Here is a 19,049-nt window from a genome sequence, read left to right on the forward strand (position 1 = left end):
AAAATGCCTGCTTGCATTTACCCTATCTATACTCAATTCTGTACACCTCTATCAAATCACCCCTCAGTCTCCTACATTCCCAACCTATTCAACCTTTCCCTATAACTCAGGCCCTCATGTCCTGACAACATCCTTGTAAATTTTCTCTGTACTCCTTCCATCATATTTACATCCTTCCTCTCAGGTGTTTAAAACTGTACGCAGTACTCCAAGTTAGGCCTCACATGACACCCCAAATCCTGTACATTGATCTATGAAAGCCAATGTGCCAAAAGCTTCTGACTATCTACCTGTGACACCACTTCAAAAGAATTTTAGATCCGCATTCCCAGATCCCTTTGTTCTGCCATTCTCCTCACTGCCCTACTGCTCAGCACGTCAGACCTTCTCTGGTTGGTGCTACAACACCTCACACTTATCTGCATTACATTTCATCTGCTATTTTTTAAGCTGGTCCAGATCCCACTGCAAGCTTTGATAGTCTTCTTCACTATCCACTACACCCTCAATCTCGGTGTCATCCGCAAATTTACTGAAAAAGTTTACCACATTATCATCCAGGTCATTGATACAGGTGACAAACAACAACGGACCCAGAACCAACCTCCGCAGTACTCTACTCGTCACAGGCCTCCAATCAGAGAGGCAACCATCTACTACCACTCTCCGGCTTCTCCCACAAAGCCAATGTCTAATCCAACTTATTGCCTCATCTTGAACACCAAGCGACTGAACCTTCTTGACCAACCTCCCATGCAGGACCTTGTTAAAAGTGCCTTGCTAAAATCCACATGGACAACATCCACTGCCTTGCCTTTATTTACTTTCCTGGTAACTTCCTTGAAAAACTAAGATTGGTTAGACACCACTTACCACTCACAAAGCCACTGTGACTTCCATATCAGTCCCTTTCTATCCAAATGCTCATGCCTGGATCTTTATACTACCTTCCAATAACCTCCCCACAACTGATGTCAGTGTCACTGCCTTATAATTTCTTGACTTATTCTTAGAGCCTTTCTTAAACAACAGAACAACATTAGCTATCGTCCAATTCTCCAGCACTCACCGGCAGCTAACGATGTTTTAAATTTCTGCATCGGCCTCCCACAGGGTCTGAGGAAGTACTGTGTTGGACCCTGGGGATTTATCCACTCTAATCTGTCACAAGACAGCAAACACCTCCTCCTCTGAAATTTTTTATAGGGTCCAAGACCTAGTTGCTGCTTTGCCTCACATCTATAAATTCAGGGTTCATCTCCTGAGTAAATACAGATGCACTCTTTAGGCTTGACACACAGAATACCACTGATCTTCCAGAGGACCAATTTTGTCCCTTGCTATCCTTTTGCTCTTAATCTGTAGAAAGCCCTATGATTCTCCTTCACTTTGTCTGCTAGAGCAATCTCCTGCCTTCTTTTAGCCCTCATGACTTCCTTCTTTAGTGTTCTCTTGCATTTCTTATACCCTGGTACCTCATTTGTCCCTGCTTGCCTGTACCTGCTATGCACCTTTTTCTTAACCAGGACCGCAGTCCCTTTCATATCAATGTTCCATAAATCTGTTATGCTTGCCTTTTATTCCAACAGGAACATACAAACTCTGCATTCTCAAAATTTTATTTTTGAAGGCCTCCCATTTACCAAGTACACCTTTGCCAGAAAACAACCTTGCCACACATCCAAGATCGTTTCTGATACCACTAAAATAGGACTTTCTCAATTTGGAATCCCAGCCCGAGAACCAGACCTATCCATCACTCGATGCAAAGCATCTCCTACAAACTTCTGTCTTCTGCCCTGTCTCATTCTTTCTCATTCCAGTATTGCACTCTCTCTAGTTGGGACTTCTATGTACTGATTAAGGAAGTTTTCCTAAAAATATCTGACAAACTCTTTCCCATCCGGCCCATTTACAGTCTGGAAGTCCTAGTTAATATGTGGAAAGTTACAACCACCTATCACAACCTTGTTTCTTTCAAGTTTGTGGTCTCTCCCCAAATTTGCTCCTCTAAATCCTGCGGACTATTGGGTGGTCTATAACATAATCCCACTATGTGGTCATACATTTCTTAATCATCAGTTCTACCCATAAAGTTTCACTGTCCTGACCACTGCCGTGACATTTTCCGACTAGTAATGCCACCTCTTCCTTTTAATCTATCATATCTTAAACAACGCAACACCAAAACATTGAGCTGCCAGTCCTACCCCTCCTGCAAACAAGTCCCACTAATGGCTACAATATCATAATTCCACATGCTGATCCATGCCCCGAGCTCATCTGTCTTTCCTACAATACTCCTTGCATTGAAATATACTCAGCTCAGAACATTAGTCCTGCCGTGCTCAACCTTTTGATTCCTAACCTTGTATAAAAGGCTCAACCACACATTTCTCAACAAACACCCCACCATCTGTTCCGGCGCTCTGGTTGCCACCACACTGCAACTCTAGTTTAAAAGCCCATGCAGCACCTGCAAATTAATTTAAATACTCCCCATCTAGCAAACCTGCGCACAGGTCCCACCTTCCTGGTAGAGTCCAGTGATCCAAAATTCTGAAGCCCTCCCTCCTGCAGTAACTCATATGAAATTAAAAAATAAATGTGAAAGAAAAATTCAAGTCAGTGCAACATAAAAAATGCTTGCAGCTAAACTGAAGCATGAAAAAGCATACATTTTTCTATACCTACAAGCAGTTTTTCTCCTAACTTTTCACTCGTGCACTTTTACTGCCACATGTAATGAGGTGCAGTGCAGCATCAAGTAAACTGAGGTAGCGGAAGAAATCAATGCACAATATATAGAATAGCAGCCATAGAGAAAGTGCAGTGTAGGTAAACAAGGTGTAAAGGCCATGACTAGATTGGAAGATCAGAAATTCATCACTAGCATTTGAAAAATCTATTCTAGAGTCTGACAACTGCAGGATAGCTGTCCAATTCTTTACTTTCTACGTCCAAATCCATACTCGAATATGTACCTTGAATATTACTTGTGTGATTCATCTGTAGATTTTATCCTTACCTTCATAAGTTTGTGCGTTTTGTCTACTACCGTGCTTTATACCTTGGTTCAGAGAAAACATTGTCTCGTTTCTATATACATTATATGGTTACATATGTTATACACACATAGATAGTTAAAAGACAACAATCTTGACTCGACAAGATTTATACAGCATTTGGGCAAGGACTGATACCTGACAAGTACATTCAACAGCTCTGTATCTTTACGTCTGTCACATCAACATCTTGGGATCTCCATGACTGGAAACTCAATGGGTCCAGTAGCACCAAGATCATCAAAAACTGGTTTTCTGTCGTCTGGGCATCACCTCCCAACATCCTAAAATCTTTCCATCAAAGCACGAATTCAATTTTCTTCACATGGCTGTCAAGTATATAGCTTCAACAAAGCTACATATATACAGGCAAGTGAATCGTGTTTTTGATTTGTGTTTTGAAGGCGATGGAAAGATTTTCAGATTTATAATTAGCTCACTGAACTGGTAGGAGGTACTACGATAAAACAAAGTCTTAAAGTAGAGCAAAACAATAAATCTCAATATGTTCAATTGTAGCATGTGATAAGGATACATCAACATTTTTCCGTGCAAACATTTGCTACATTAAATAGGAAACAAGGCTAACTGTTGTATGCCAAATACTGTTACAAAATTTATTCTGATATTAACAAATGCACTCTCATCCTGCAGAGCCAGTGGCTGTAGAGTTGCCCTGCTACACAGAAAAGCAGCAAGACACAAAAAAAAAACACTGGTAAAGGAAACAAATTCTACACTTCAAAATGTACTCACTTGGAGGGTAAAATTCTCGTTACGCTTCAAAAATTCCACAAGTCTTGGCACAATGCCTGGTGTATTTATAACCTCATCTATAGGAGGATTAGGCTCTAAAGAGAAAAATGGCAAAACCAAAAATTAAAATCTCTCCACTATTCCAATTGTTTTATGACCAATAGATCACAAATGTCAAAAACATACCAATGTATACTGTAAAAATATACATGTATACAGTGTACACTGTGGCCACTTCATTGGGTACACCCACTCATTAATGCAAATAACTAATCAGCCAATCATTGACAGCAACTCAACGTATAAAAACATGCAGACATTGTCAAGAGGTTCAGTGTTGTTCAGACCAAACATCAGAATGGGGAAGTATAATCTGAGTGGCTTTCATTGTCTGTTAGTGTCAGATAGGGTGGGATCTCCTGGGATATTCACATACACACACACAACAGTCTCTAGAGTTTACAGGGAATGGTACAGTAGGATTAAAAAAAAATCCAGTGAGCGGCAGTTCTGTGGGTGAGAATGCCTTGTTAATCAGAGAGATCAGAGGAGAATGGCTAGACTGGTTCAAACTGACAGGAAAGCAACAATAACTCAAATAACTGCGTGTCACAACAGTAGTGTGCAGAAGTGCATCTCTGAATGCACATGTTGAACCTTGAAGTGGATGGGCTACAACAGAAGACCACTCTAGGTTCCAACCCTGTACGTAATAAAATGGCCAATGACTGTAGGGTAAACAGAGAAACTTACTCAATGTTTTAAGCAAAAAAAATCTTGAAGTAATTACAAGATATGCAATTACATGGGAATCAATACTATACTGAATGCATATTAAAATGTATGTAATAACACCTGTGAATCAAGTGTTGCTGAAGAAAACGCAGAAGCTCTTACAAGTCACAGAACTAAGGATCAACAAAAATGCTACTTTTGTCACGAACAGCAGATCTTGAAAAACGACTAAAACATCAATGTCAAAATGTAAGCTAGGATTTCATTGCTAAATTTAGGGTTATAATTTAAATTTGCAGAATCCATCCAGAGTATGGGACAACTGACCAATTCTTATGAAGAATGCTGTTTCCTCCATTAACAAATGGAGAAGGTTTGTGACAAATGTCAGGTACTGAAGAACAGGAAAAACAAAAAGGAAAAACTGGAAAGGCATACAAGTAGGAAAGGGCAGCGCATGATAAGGTAGCTAGTTTTGGAAAGAAAATGGAGGCTTTTGTAAATATGAGAAGTAAAATAATTTAAACAATGGAGGGAAAGAATCAGTTTGAGATGCTTAATGAGGATGAAGCTGACATGAACTAGGATCAAGACAGGAAAAGAAAGAACTAGGAAAATATAGATGGAAAGGAAATAGATAAATTCTTAAGGAAACTCATAATCTTCTGATCCCAGATGCACTGTAGGATGGCAAGGGAAAGTAAGATTTCAAGTTGCCCAGAAAATAAAGTTGGCAAAAGATGTTGGTAACCAGATCTTAATCTGACAAGACACAGTTAGATCACTCAGGTTTAAGCAAATAAATGACCGATTTAAAAAAAAAATTCCTTGACCTGTATGCCCATAGTATTTGTTTAGCGATGTTGTTTACTTGGACTTTTAGAAGGCCTCTGACAAGGTGCCACACATGAGGCTGCTTAACAAGAGGTATTACAGGAAAATTACTAGCATAGATAGAAGATTAGGTGAATGCTAGGTGGCAAAGACTGGGAATAAAGGAGGCCTTCTCCGTTGGCTGCTGGTGACTAGTGGTGTTTCACAGAGATCGGTGTTCAGACCACTTCATTTCACAATATACGTTAATGAATTAGATGAATGAATTGATGGCTTGGTGTCCAAGTTTGCAGATGATATGAAGATACGCCGAGGGGCAGGTGGTGTTGAGGAAGCAGTATGTCTGCAGATCTGGGAGAATGGGCAAGGAAGTGGCAGATGAAACAGTGTAGGGAAGAGCATGTTACGTACTTTGGTAAAAGAAATAAAGGCGGAGACTATTTTCTAAATGGGAAGAAAATTAAAAACTCAGGTGCAAAGGTACTTGGAAGACCCCATGAAGGATTCCTTAAAGGTTAACTTGCAGTTTGAATCGGAGGCAAGGAAGGCAAATACAACATTAGCGTTCATTTCGAAGGGACTAGAATACAACATCAAGGATGTAATGTTGAGACATTGGTCAGACCACACTGCTGTATTCATATTGAGAGTAGTTTTGGGCCCTTTATCTAAAAAAAAAGTGCAGGCATTGAAGGGGCTCTATGCCTGTACTTGCTGGAGTTAGAAGAATGAAGGGGAATCTCATTGAATCCTATGAATATTGAAAGACCGAGATAAATTTGATGTGGAGAGGATGCTTCCTGTCGTGGGAGAGTCTTGGAACAGAAGGCACAGCCTCAGAATAGCGGGTCATCCATTTAGAACAGAAATGAGGAAAACTTTCTTTAGCCAGAGGGTGGTGAATTCGTTGCCAGAGATGGCTGTGCAGGTCAAGTGATCGGGCATACTTAAGGCAGAAGTTGATAGGTTCTTGATTAATCAGGGCATCAAGGGTTATGGGACAAGGTAGGAAAACGGAAGCAGGGGTGTGAAAGGATCATATTATGAGACTGCTCTGCCATGATAGAATAGTGGAAGAGACTCAATGGGATGAGTGGCCTAACTCTGCTCCTATGTCCTAAGGTTTGAATAAATAATGTCACTGCAATGGGAACCTGTAATATGACCACTTTTCTTAGCGATTTCTTATAATAAGGCTACTACCCAATCCTATCAATGCACAACATTAAGTCAGTCTCTTCCCCAGGTTGGTTCTTCATATTGATGCTAGGAACTGTTTCAAAAGTGTACATTAAATCTGTACTCCAAACTCATTTTAGAACATTGACTTCCCTAGTTTACACGAAATGTGGATACATGTGGTAACTGAAATTTGATACAAATCAGGAACACAGAATGGAAAGCATCTAAAAGTACTACAAAAGCTGATAATATAAAATAAAAGCAGAAAAGGCTAAAGTCAAAAGTCAGACAGCATCCGTAAAGGGATTGATCTTTTGAGCAGACAGTTTGAAGCATAAACTCGTCTACCATCCATCAACTATCTCCAGCATTGTTTTTATTGGAGAGAGACAGAACACAATCTAAGTGGTTACTCTTTCTACCGAAGTACCAGAGAAAAGTGAACAGAGGACAGACACGTCATATCCTTTCAGATGGCAGAAGTTAAGGGGGTAATTTAATAACTATGGGATATTTTATAAATTAGAGGTATTGATCATAAAACAAAAACATTGGAAACCTTTAAAATGAACTGCAAGACCTCAAGTTGGAGTACTGCATACAAATTAAGACCATTAAGATACAGGAGCAGAATTAGGCCATTTGGCCCATCGAGTCTGCTCTGCCATTTCATCATTGTTGATCTATTTCTGGCTCAGGTTCAATCTCCTAACTTCTCCCCATATCCCCTCATGTCTGAATAAACAAGAATATCAACCCCTGCCTTAAATATATTAACTCGGCCTCCACAGCCACTTGGGGCAACAAATTCCACAGATTCACCACTCACTGTCTAAAGAAATTCCTTCTCATCTCCGTTCTAAATGGACATCCCTCTACTCTGAGGCTACGTCCTTTAGTCTTTAGATTTGCCCACCATAGGAAACATCCTCTCCACATCCATTCTATTGAGGCCTTTCAATTCAATAGGTTTCAATGAGATCCCCTTTCATTCTTCTGAATTCCAGTAAGTAGAGCCCCAGAGCCATCAAATGCTTCTCATGATAGCCTTTCAATCACAGAATCATTTTCGTGAACCTCCTCCAATTAAGAACGGCTAGCCAGGTTACAGAAAAGTTACTGACGAGATTTAACTGCAATAGTCAGAAATAGGTGTCAAAATGGTTGCTGTGATGTGCCGAGTATGGTAGTGTAGTGGGTAGTGCTTATCGCTCTGGCACTTACAGCTTCCACCACTGGCTAGCAGTCTTGCGAAAAGGAGAGCTGAACGCGTAAGTCTCTGCCTGCCAGCATATAGCCTCTCCAACAGCAAGCCTTGTGTAGTGCCTCCTCGCTGGTGATACATGGAAAAGGAACTCCATTTTGGATTTAGGCCAAACTACAGAGGAAGGGGAGGAGGTCTGGCCCCTGCACACATAGCACGCAGGCCCACTGGCATGTGGACATGCCCTAGTGCTCGTGAACCAGATCCCCAGCTATGGGTAGATAGCCCCATTGCCTTGTGGGCAGCCTCCGGAGAGACTAGGGCTACGGGAGTAAACCCAGACAGAAAATCTGGAGTGGAGCCCCTAAGGCGGCTGGATGTCATTGAACATCCTTCCGGCAGCTCCTGCTGCCAAGATGATATTGCTTTATAAGCTTTCCTTTGGACTACACTGGTGAGGCTGAGAGGGAGATCCTGATGGCTGGGCATCTCAGGATCTCCATACCTTCCACCCAGGCTTGCGATGAGATCATCATCACCCACTGTCCTTTAAGACAAATCAGAAACATACCATGTTGTGTATGGAGAAACTGAAGCTGAAACTGCTCTTAGACTACACAACTGAGAATCCGTACTGATATTCAAATTTGGTGTTAATAGCTTTTTCCTACTTTATATGCTCTATCACTTATGTCTGTTACAAAAAACTGCAAATTTAAAATATTCACCAAGGGCAAGAAATTAATGCATACAGAAGTTAATAACCTAGAACTCAATTCCTGAAAGGGTGATGGAATCAAAATGCAAAGGAACCTTAAAAAGGAAATAGATGGATATATATTGAAGAAAAATAATGAACAGTTGTGAGGGAAAGGTGCCAGAAAAATAAACTGGCTTGATGTTTCAATTGTCGAAGTTCAGGACAGATACACTGTGGGATTCTATAAGGGTTATAAAATCAGCTGTACAGCATCATCTAGTGGTTAGGCGACCATTCACATTAACTGGAGAATCCCACGGAGGCAGGTTTTGTCATCAACAGCAATTCAGCGATGCTCGTGACAGACCTCAAGATCACTCTGGTTATCCTCCCCCCAGTGGAAATGCAGAAACCACTTGGAAGATTTTCATACTATGTAAATGCGTATCACTCAAGAAAAAGTACTGATATGCAGATAAATAACTCTCAGCCACCCCCCCCCAAACAACCAAAGATCTATAATGAATTTTCAAAGCTTCAAATACCTCAAAAATCTGAAAAAGCTTTGAGCAAGTTAAAAAAAAATACAAACATGAGAAAGTCTGCAGATGCAGGAAATCTAAAGCAATGCTGGAGGAACTCAGCAGGTCAGGCAGCATCTATTGAAAAGAGTGAACAGTCAACGTTTCAGACACAGACCCTTCTTCAGGACCGAGAAGTACAGGGTGGGGGGAAGATGCCAGAATAAAAAGGTGGCGGTTAGGGAAGGAGGCTAGCTGGAAGGTGATAAGTGAAGCCAGGTGGGTGGGAAAGGTCAATGGCTGAAGAAGAAAGAATCTGATAGGAGAGAAGAATGGACAATTGGAGAAAGGGGAGGAGGAGGGGCCCCAGAGGGAACTGATAGGCAGGTGAAGTGAAAAATCGGAGTGCAGGAAAGAATTGGTTAAATTAAAATATAATTAAATAGTAAATTAATTCTTTTCCATTCAAGGGAACACCACTTGTGATCTGATGCAGAATTCTGCAGTACATGGACATTGCAAGTGTAGAGTAATTAATTCAAATTCACTCTCCATTCCTGAACCTCACGGAGGAATTCAAGGTCAGAATGTAACCTGCAGTCCAGCTGTCAGTGGAAGCATTGCTGAACTGTACATGGACATCTGCAGCTGTTGTGGTATACTTCAGAAATCCTACAGCTGCCATCACATGGCGAAACATGCCCAAATAGCTGTTAATTATATAGTGAAATGACGGAGAACACTGATGATCTGCCATAACCACCCTCCAAAACTTGATCACTTGAGTCAACTCACTCTTCAAAACTCAACCTCCAGCAGTTACAAGGCATAGCTATCCAGTGTTATCTCACATGATTACCATCTCCAATTCCAGACAGTCCTTCAAGGTTTACAACATTTTCAGGTAAACAATTTACAGTATTCAGAATGTAGTCTCACTCATCTTTTATCTTCAGCATGACATCTTCTTTCTGTATTTAATTCTGCTAATGAATAACATGGTTAGCTTTGAGAACTAGTTATATTTTCATTCTAGCCTTTTTTAAAACAAAATCAAAGATCCCCTTGCAACAAGAGCTCTATATCCAGCTACCATTTAGATAGCAGTTTTTCTGCAAAATGGGCAATCTGCTGTGTTCCCATACTATATTCCAATCAATTCTTCATCCACTTCCTACTTTATATCACCTTGTAACCGCATGTCCTCCACACATCTTCGTAACATGACCACCTTCATCCAAATCACTTACATCAGCAAATTCCTAATACATGTAAACGTTCATTCGGTGGCCACTTTATTAGATACTCCTTCTGGTTAATGTAAATATCTAATCAGCCAATCATGCGGCAGCAACTCCATACATATAAACATGCAGACATGGTCAAGAGGTTCAGTTGTTGTTCAAACCAAACATCAGAATGGGGAAGAAATGTGATCAAAGAGATTGCAGAATGATTGCTGGTGCCAGACAGATTAGTTTGAGCATCTCAAACTGCTGATCTCCTGAGATTTTCTCACACAAGTCTCTAGAGTTTATAGAGAATAGTGTGGAAAAACAAAATATCCAGCCAGTGACAGTTCTGTGAGCAAAAACACATTGTTCAAACTGACAGGAAGATAACAGAAATTCAAATAATAATGTGTTACAAGTGGTGTGCAGAAGCACACGTCAAACCAAGAAGTGGATGGGCTACAGCAGTAGAGGACCATGAATTTACACTCAGTGACCACTTTATTTAGTGTGAGAGGTACCTAATGAAGTGGCAGAGTGTATACAGCAAATAAATTTGATCCTTGATTAATCATAACAAGTTAAAGCTCCAGTGTTGACCCATGGTACAAAACTCATATCTTGTTAAACATGCAACTATGCCTATTCTGTTTCCTGTCAGCCATCCAATTTTCTATCCACTTCAATGCATTACCCATGCATTGTGCATTCATGGAAGATTTGACTCATTCTAAAGCACTATTTTGTTAGCCAGCTGTGTCAGAGGACACGTTTGTGACTTGGGTGTGAAATGACCCAAGCCACTAACGGGATTTGTGTCCAAAAGGTTCTGTGGCAGCACCATGCCTCTCCTTTGAGGATAGAATCAATTGCACAGAAAACTGATTCTGGGAGCCGTAGCAGGCAAGCAGACACTTTTTCCCTCAAGGATTGGTGTAAAATACGTGTTCCTCATTACAAAATCCAAACCACAGTAGAATTTCTCCACAAAACAGATTCTTACCTTTCGAAAGTAATTTCCGAAACTTCTGTGTTGCTGCAAGCTGCTGATCTGGATCGTCTGAAAATATCATCTGTACCATTTCTACCGTGATTACACCTTCCTATGGATGTACAAGAGTTTAAACAGAACAGAATAAAGAGAACAGCCCCTTCAAGCCATAATGTTGTGCTGAACCAATTAACAGTTTTAGTTTAATCTTAAACTGAAGACAACATTTTAATTCCTTCCACTTACTCCAGGCATAGATACCACAGTTGAACTTATGTCAGGATCCTGAATGGGGCTTTCAAACATGACTTCATCATCACCAGGTACAGCCACATTTCTGCGTTTGAACAACTAGAGCATTAAGGAAAAACACACTATTAGATATAAAATGTGATTAAGCATCCATTAGTATTTTCAAAGCTTTCTTCACTACGCACCTGCTCTTCCCTTTTCTGTTTTCGTAATTGAATTCCCTCTTCCTCACGTCGCCTTCGCATTTCTTGAGTGTTTAATGCTTTGTTCTTGTAGCTTCTCATTCTGTAATTGTCTTTCACAGGGCTTGCCATGTCTGCAATGAAACATCCCCTAAATTATTAAAGTCAACACTGCAACTGTAGAAAAGGAAGAAAACCAGAACCGATGGTTTTCCCCCACACAAACGCAGTAAATCACAAACTCATGACCAGCAGAAAGACGTGCTTGCATTGGAGAGGGTCCAGAGGAGGATCATGAGAATGATTCCAAAAATGAAAGGGTTAACATACAACGAGCATTTGATGGCTCTGGGACTGTACTTGCTGTAGTTTTGAAGAATGAGAGGGGATCTCACTGAAGCACATTGAGTATTGAAAGGCCTAGACAGCATGGATATGGAGAGGATGTTTCCTATAGTGGGGGAGTCTAGGACCAGAGGACAGAATCTCAGAGTAGAGGGACAACCATTTAACATGGAGATGAGGAGGTATTTCTTTAGCCAGAGCTGGTGAATCTGTACTACGGTTGGGTTGATTTGTTCTCTGATCTTGGCAATCCATTTGCAAACGTTTTGTTATCATACGAGAAGACATCAGTGTGTTGTTCACCTGTGTATCCTTCGAATACTTGGTCTTTATATACTTAACAATTAGTTGATGGATCATCATTATGGAAACTCAATTGCGACATGGGAAGGGGGTCTTGTTGAAACCAATCAGCGACGAACCCCCCCCCCCCACAATGTCATGATTGAGTTTATCAACTGACTGATAAGTATATAAAGGCCAAGCATTCGGAAGACACACAAGTGAATTGTGCGCTGATGATGTCTCCTCATCTGGCGTCAAAACATTTGCAATGGATTGCCAAGATAAAACAACTGAACCAGCTAAACCAGCTAAACTACACATTTTCCAAGTTATTTCCAATTTGTTTAATTCATTGTCACAGGTGGCCGTGGAGGCCAAGTTATCGGGTATATTTAAAGCAGAAGTCAATAGGTTCTTGACTAGTAAGGATGTTACAGGTAACAGGGAGAAGAGAGGAAAATAGGGTTGAGAGGGATAATAAATCAACCATGATGGAATAGTAGAGCAGATCCAGTGAGCCAAATGGCATAATTCTGCTCCCATGTCTTATAGTCAATCCAACTTTACATAGCTTAGTTTAACAAATACTACTGAAGTACAAATATCAAATCCATGTCATCACTTGAAGCATTTGTTCTTGCAAGTTTTGGATTTAAAAAGATTTTGCACCTTTGTAATCATTTCTCTTATGTTAACAAGATCTGCACACAGAGATTAAATTTTTGCCTTATATTTCCCCTATAACTAACGTTTTGTATAATGGTTTAAGCAGAATCACTACAGCTCCATTTGACAAAAAGTATTCATCATTAACTGCCATGCTGCGTTCAATTTGAATCATTCAACCATATATGAATGATCCTGAATATAGCCAAACAAAACAGTGCTACTCTGGGGTCAAGGTGCAAAACACAGAACTAACAGTCACACACAGCACGAAGCACACAGAAGATATCCAGCACAATCATGTATGACGTGGGCGATCACAGTCTTCCATCGGTATGACCATGATTGTTTTTGGTAAACTTTTCTACAGAAGTGGTTTGCCATTGCCACCTTCTAGGCATTTAAAATTTAATACAGTGAACGTGTTTAATGCTGCACTTCAACTACCACTTCCTTCTGGACTTAAGTTGCACAAAGCCTTGATATTACACTTTTCAGTTCAACAAAATCTTGTGGATTTTGGAAAAAACTTCATCTTATTTCAAATAATTGTGAAAAAACCAATACTGTATCATGAAATACAGCCATTTACAGCTATTAAAAAAAATAAGTGCAGAATAATTTGAAATATTTCCAAGGACCCAGTGCAGATGAGTAATTTTTGCTAACAAGTCACTGCTTTAAGACTGTAAAAGGTAGAACGACTATGAATATATACCTAATTTTCTGGGCCAGAGTGTGAACTCTGAATACAGAATTAAATAAATATCATAGTAGGTCACGCGTTTAACTGAGAATGCGGATGCTGGTGGAGATGATCGGAACCTACATTTGCAGTATGAATAGCTTTGAGGACCTTCGACTCAGTAGTCTGAGATTCAGGCACCAATGCATCAGGAAAGAATTAAAGCAAAGTGGATATTTGAACATGGTGCAATCATAGGAACTACAGAACTGACCAGCCAACAGCAACAGGAAGGGGTAACCACCAGGGTTGCTGTTGTGGGCAACCTTCACACTTCAAGCAGTAGGTTTTCCAGACCGTGACAACAGAAGCACAGTTTAATTTACAGGACAAGCAAACTGACCACAGCACTAATGCTGCATGGGGATAGGAAGTGAGAAAGAATGTCTTGGCTCTAGGAGATAGAATGATTATTCAAAGTTCTAAGTAACTTTATTATCAAAGTACATATTTAGATTATGAGAACACTCAGTCCTCTTTTATTATCATTTAGAAATGATTATATGCATTAAGAAATGATACAATGCTTCTCCAGAGTGATATCACAGAAAACAGGACAGACCAAAGACTAACACTGACAGAATCACATAATTATAACATATAGTTACAGCAGTGCAAAACAATACCATAATTTGATAAAGAACAGACCATGGGCACGGTAAAAAAAAGTCTCAAGTCCCGATCGACTTCCGAGTCCCCGATAGCAGGCGGCAAAAGGGAGAAACTCCCTGCTATAAACCTCCAAGGCACCGACAACTGCCGATGCCTTGGAAGCAGCCAACCACAGCCGACACCGAGTCCGTCCATCCGAAAACTTCAAGCTTCCGACCAGCCTCTCCAATACAGCCTCCTGAGCACCATCCTCTGCCAAGCGCCTTCGACCTAGCCTGGCCGCCGAAACAAGCAAAGCCGAGGATTCGGGGCCTTCTGCTCCAGAGATTCCGGTTATCACACAGTAGCAGCGGCAGCAAAGCGGGCATTTCAGAAGTTTCTCTAGATGTTCCTCCATACTCTCACGTCTGTCTCAATCAAATCAGAATTGTGCACGGTCCTCTACTTGACAGATTACAGATATCATTCAGCGGAGACGCCACGCGCGCTGCATATATACCACTATATACTACCTTGAGATTAATTTTCTTGCAGGCTTTCACAGTATAACAAAGAAATACAAAGGTAAATACTAGAGTTTTAGATGACATGCTGAATCTGCGCAAACTTAAAAGAAAGTAAAGGCACTGTCCTGTCTTCTCTGTGATGGCACTAAAGTGCTAGTCCAAGGTCAAATCCTCTGATAAAATGACACCAAGAAATTTAACGTCATTGACCTTCTCCATCTCTGAAACCCTAATGAGGACTGGCTAATGGACCTGCGTTCCTTTTGTAGTCAACAATAAGCTCCTTGGTCCTACTGAGATTGAGTAAGAGGCTGTTGTTATGGCATCACTCAGCCAGATTTTCAACCTCCTCCTATATGCTGATTTGTCTGTAACTTTGATTCAGCAACGACAGTGCTGTCGTCAGTAAACTTAAAAATGGCATTTGAACTGTGCTTAGCCATAGAGTGATAAGTGTAAAGTCAGTAGAGCAGGAGACTAAGTGCAAAGCCTTGTGGTGCACCTGTGAGGATGGAGATTGTGGAGGAAATGTTGCCAATCTGAACTGACTGGTGTCTGTAAGTGAGGAAATCAGGAATCGAATTACACGGGAAATATCAAAGTCTAGGTCTTAGAGCTTGTTGATTAGTTCTGAGGGGATGATAGTATTGAACGCTGATCTGTAGTCAATGAAGAGCATCTGATGTATGCAACTTCATTATCCAGATATTCCAGAGATAAGTGAAGAGCTAATGAAATGACATCTGCTGTTGAACTGTTGGAACCTATAGGCAAATTGGAGCAGACCCAAACCACTTAAGGTATTTATGCTTCATGACCAACCTCTCAAAGCAATTCATCATAGTAGATCTAAATGCTACTGGACAATTGTCATTGAGACATGCAGATAGTTTTCTGCAGATGTGAGCAATAATCCTGAAAATATACCTACTTAATGCCCAGGCCAAGACCACAAGACATTGGAGCAGAAGTAAGCCATTCAGACCATTGAGTCTGCTAATTTCATTATGTCAATCTTGAAAAACCAATGAGAATAGGCCCAACCCATTTTCATCACAGGAATCTGATGAACCTTTTCTGCACTAATTCTCAAAGCAACTACATCTTTAAACACAGAACAAAACTGCATATCAGGGGCTCCCAACTGTTATATGCCATGGAAGCCTACCATTATCCAAGGGTCTGTTGACCCTAGGTTGAGAACCCCTGAACGAAGCACTTCTCCAACTACAGTTTAACCAGAGCCCTGGAATAATGCAGCCAAACGCCCCCAACACCTACTTTTATACTCCATATCTATGTCATAAAGGCCAATAAACCAAGTTACTCACTGTATCTGCATCTCACCCCTTTGTTTCTTAACACCTGGACTTTCAAAGCCCTTAAAACTAAAAATCTCACTGCAGTTCAATAATAATTTGATTCTTTACATCCTTTCATACTAAATAACATTATTATTACCATTATATATTCCATCCCCAATCCCTTGTTCATTCACTTCAAGTTATACTTTGAGCTTGCAATGGTGTATGTTCCTTTCTTAAGATATAGGAGCAGAATTAGGCCATTTGGCCGATCGATCCTGCTCTGCCTTTTCATTATGGCTGATCAATTTCCCCCTTAGCACCAATCTCATGTCTTCTCCCCATATCCCTTCATGCCCTGACCAATCAAAAATCTATCAACCTCTCCTTTAAATATATCCACTGACCTGGTCTCCACAGCTGCCCATGGCAATGAATTCGATAGGAACCAATGAGATTCCCCCCCCGCCCCCCATTCTTCTGAATTCCAGTGAGTACAAGCCCAGGGCCATCAAATACGTCATATAACAAGCCTTTTAATCCCAGAATATTTTTTGTGAACCTTCTTTGAATCCTCTCCAACGTCAGCACATCCTTTCTTAGATAAATTGCTCAATTGCTCATTGTAACGGCAGCGTGCACGGCCACATCGGTGATGAATATCTGTTATCTGTCAAGTAGGGGACCGTGCACAATTCTGATTTGATGGAGACAGACATGAGAGCACAGCGGAACATCTGGAAAACTTCTGAAATGCCCGCTTCGCTGCCGCTGCTACTGGGTGGTAACCAGAATCTCTGGAGCTGAAGGCCCCAAAATCCTCGGCTTTGCGTGTTTCAGCGGCCGGGGAGAGGTCGAAGGCACTTGGCAGAGGATGGCACTCGGGAGGCTGTAGCGGAGAGGCTGGTCGGAAGCTTGAAGTTTTCGGACGGATGGACTCAGTGTCGGCTGCTTCCAAGGCATCGGCAAGTTGACGGTGCCTGGAGGTTTATGGCAGGGATTCTCCCTTTTGCCGCCTGCTATCGGGGACTTGATCGACTTGGGACTTTGAGACTTTTTTTTTTACTGTGCCCATGGTCTGTTCTTCATCAAATTATGGTATTGCTTTGCACTGCTGTAACTATATGTTATAATTATGTGGTTCTGTCAGTGTTAGTCTTTCGTCTGTCCTGTTTTCTGTGATATCACTCCGGAGAAACACTATCATTTCTTAATGCATGTATGCATTTCTAAATGACAATAAAAGAGGACTGAGTGTTCTCCTAATCTAATAATACTCCAAGTGAGGCCTCAACAGCATCTTATAAAGCCTCAACATTACACCCTTGCACTGCAACTTGCTAACCAAAGTTCATAAAAGGATCAACGTGATAACATGAACAGGAAAATGATAACCTGCCACTGTAAAAACCAGTGAATGCACACGCTAAAGCATATGTACCTCCTATTATAGTCAGAATAGGGGAAAGTGGAAGAAAAGCAAAGTTAAAGGCTCTTAATGGAATAAATGAATAAACACAGTATTCATAAAATATCATAAATGGCATGCAATCTTTGAGGCTGCAAAGTGACATTTGGGAATTAAACATTCCAGGATTCTTCTCTTATGTGAAACTACAGAAAATGGGAAAGGAGGCAAGCAACTACAATGATCAAGGCAGTAGAGTACACCATGTTGAGGGCTTCAAAGTGTTATCAGGCAGGAAGTGATAGAAACAAATGGGAACTTGCAACCATGGGGGAATGCCACAGGAAATTGGTGTTGAGGCTCTGCTGTTCACAATCGACTTCAATGATTTAGATGAGGACTTCAGGAGTAAATATTTGCTGATGATACAAGGATGGATGAAAGAATTTGATGCAAGGAGGTACCTTATGCATATAAGCAGGATAAATACATAGGCATGTGCTTGGCAGAAGAAACCGTGTGCAAAAAAAACCAGAAACAGGTTTATTGTCTCTGAAATGATATGAAACTTGTAGGCATAACAAATAAGTCACAATAAAAAAATGAGTAGTGCCCCTTTTTGTGGAAAAATATTTTCAAAAAATACAAGTTTAAACACTAAAATGCTGTTGGTATTAAGAGACACCCAAGTGTCTTTTACAGAAACCTTTAAAAGGTAATATCCACGGATGAGAAATAATGAGGAAGTTAAGCCCTTTATTCCACTGGACACAGATTGTGCTTCCTGAATAAGTTTGGACACATCTTATGGATCTTGGGCTGTTGATCATGAAAATCACCATGAAATTTCCCTATCACACACCAGTTTTGTTTTAAAATTTCCTATATTTGTTATTACAATTCATAATTCAAGTCAATTAAAACGTTGCCCACAACGTAAGCTGAAACGTTTTCCATCTTTTCCAAGAATGCTTAAACAGGGTGGATGCTGCGTGGCAGGACAGGTTTTAAAAGGCTATATAAAAGTATCACGCTCACACCGTTCTATGCATTGTATTTACATGGATATCGGTACGCAATCACGTTGACGCACATGCTCTATGTGCATAGCATACTGTGTATTCATTCTAATAAAGTAATTGGAATATCAAAATGTCTTGCCAATGTTGCATTAGCCGTGATACTTTGTTATATTTGTGACAAGTACACTCTTAAATTTCAAAGACGGAACATGACTACTCTTATTGAGAAAGCCTGTCCGTTCTACTTTGGGTGTAAAACTGGTGACCAAAACAAAGCCTGGGCTCCTCACGTGTTGCACACCATGCACTGTCAATCTTAGACCTTGGCTCAGAGGTACTCAGATGTCAATGCTGTTAGCTATCCCGATGATATGGTGAGAGCAGGAAGATCATGTGACAGACTGCTACTTCTGTCTCACCAGCGTAGCGTGTCTGGTTTCTCTGCTAAAAACAAGAAATCCACTGAATACCACAATCTCCTTTCAGCCATGAGACCCTTCCC

General features: G+C 40.7%; 1 protein-coding gene across 1 annotated transcript in view; it reads right to left on the bottom strand.

The window, feature by feature from the left end:
- Positions 1 to 19,049, bottom strand: part of kpna5 (karyopherin alpha 5 (importin alpha 6)) — a 50,615-nt gene that overhangs the window by 23,988 nt on the left and 7,578 nt on the right. The window contains exons 2-5 of the mRNA XM_063033408.1: positions 11,658 to 11,788; positions 11,467 to 11,571; positions 11,233 to 11,332; positions 3,822 to 3,916 (exon numbers count right to left, since the gene is read on the bottom strand). Of these exons, the coding sequence (XP_062889478.1) occupies positions 3,822 to 3,916; positions 11,233 to 11,332; positions 11,467 to 11,571; positions 11,658 to 11,786 (429 nt within the window). The 5' untranslated portion in view covers positions 11,787 to 11,788. The remainder of the gene's footprint in view (positions 1 to 3,821; positions 3,917 to 11,232; positions 11,333 to 11,466; positions 11,572 to 11,657; positions 11,789 to 19,049) is intronic.

This window comes from Mobula hypostoma, chromosome 2 (genome assembly GCF_963921235.1).
Source record: "Mobula hypostoma chromosome 2, sMobHyp1.1, whole genome shotgun sequence".
Lineage (NCBI taxonomy): Eukaryota > Metazoa > Chordata > Chondrichthyes > Myliobatiformes > Myliobatidae > Mobula > Mobula hypostoma.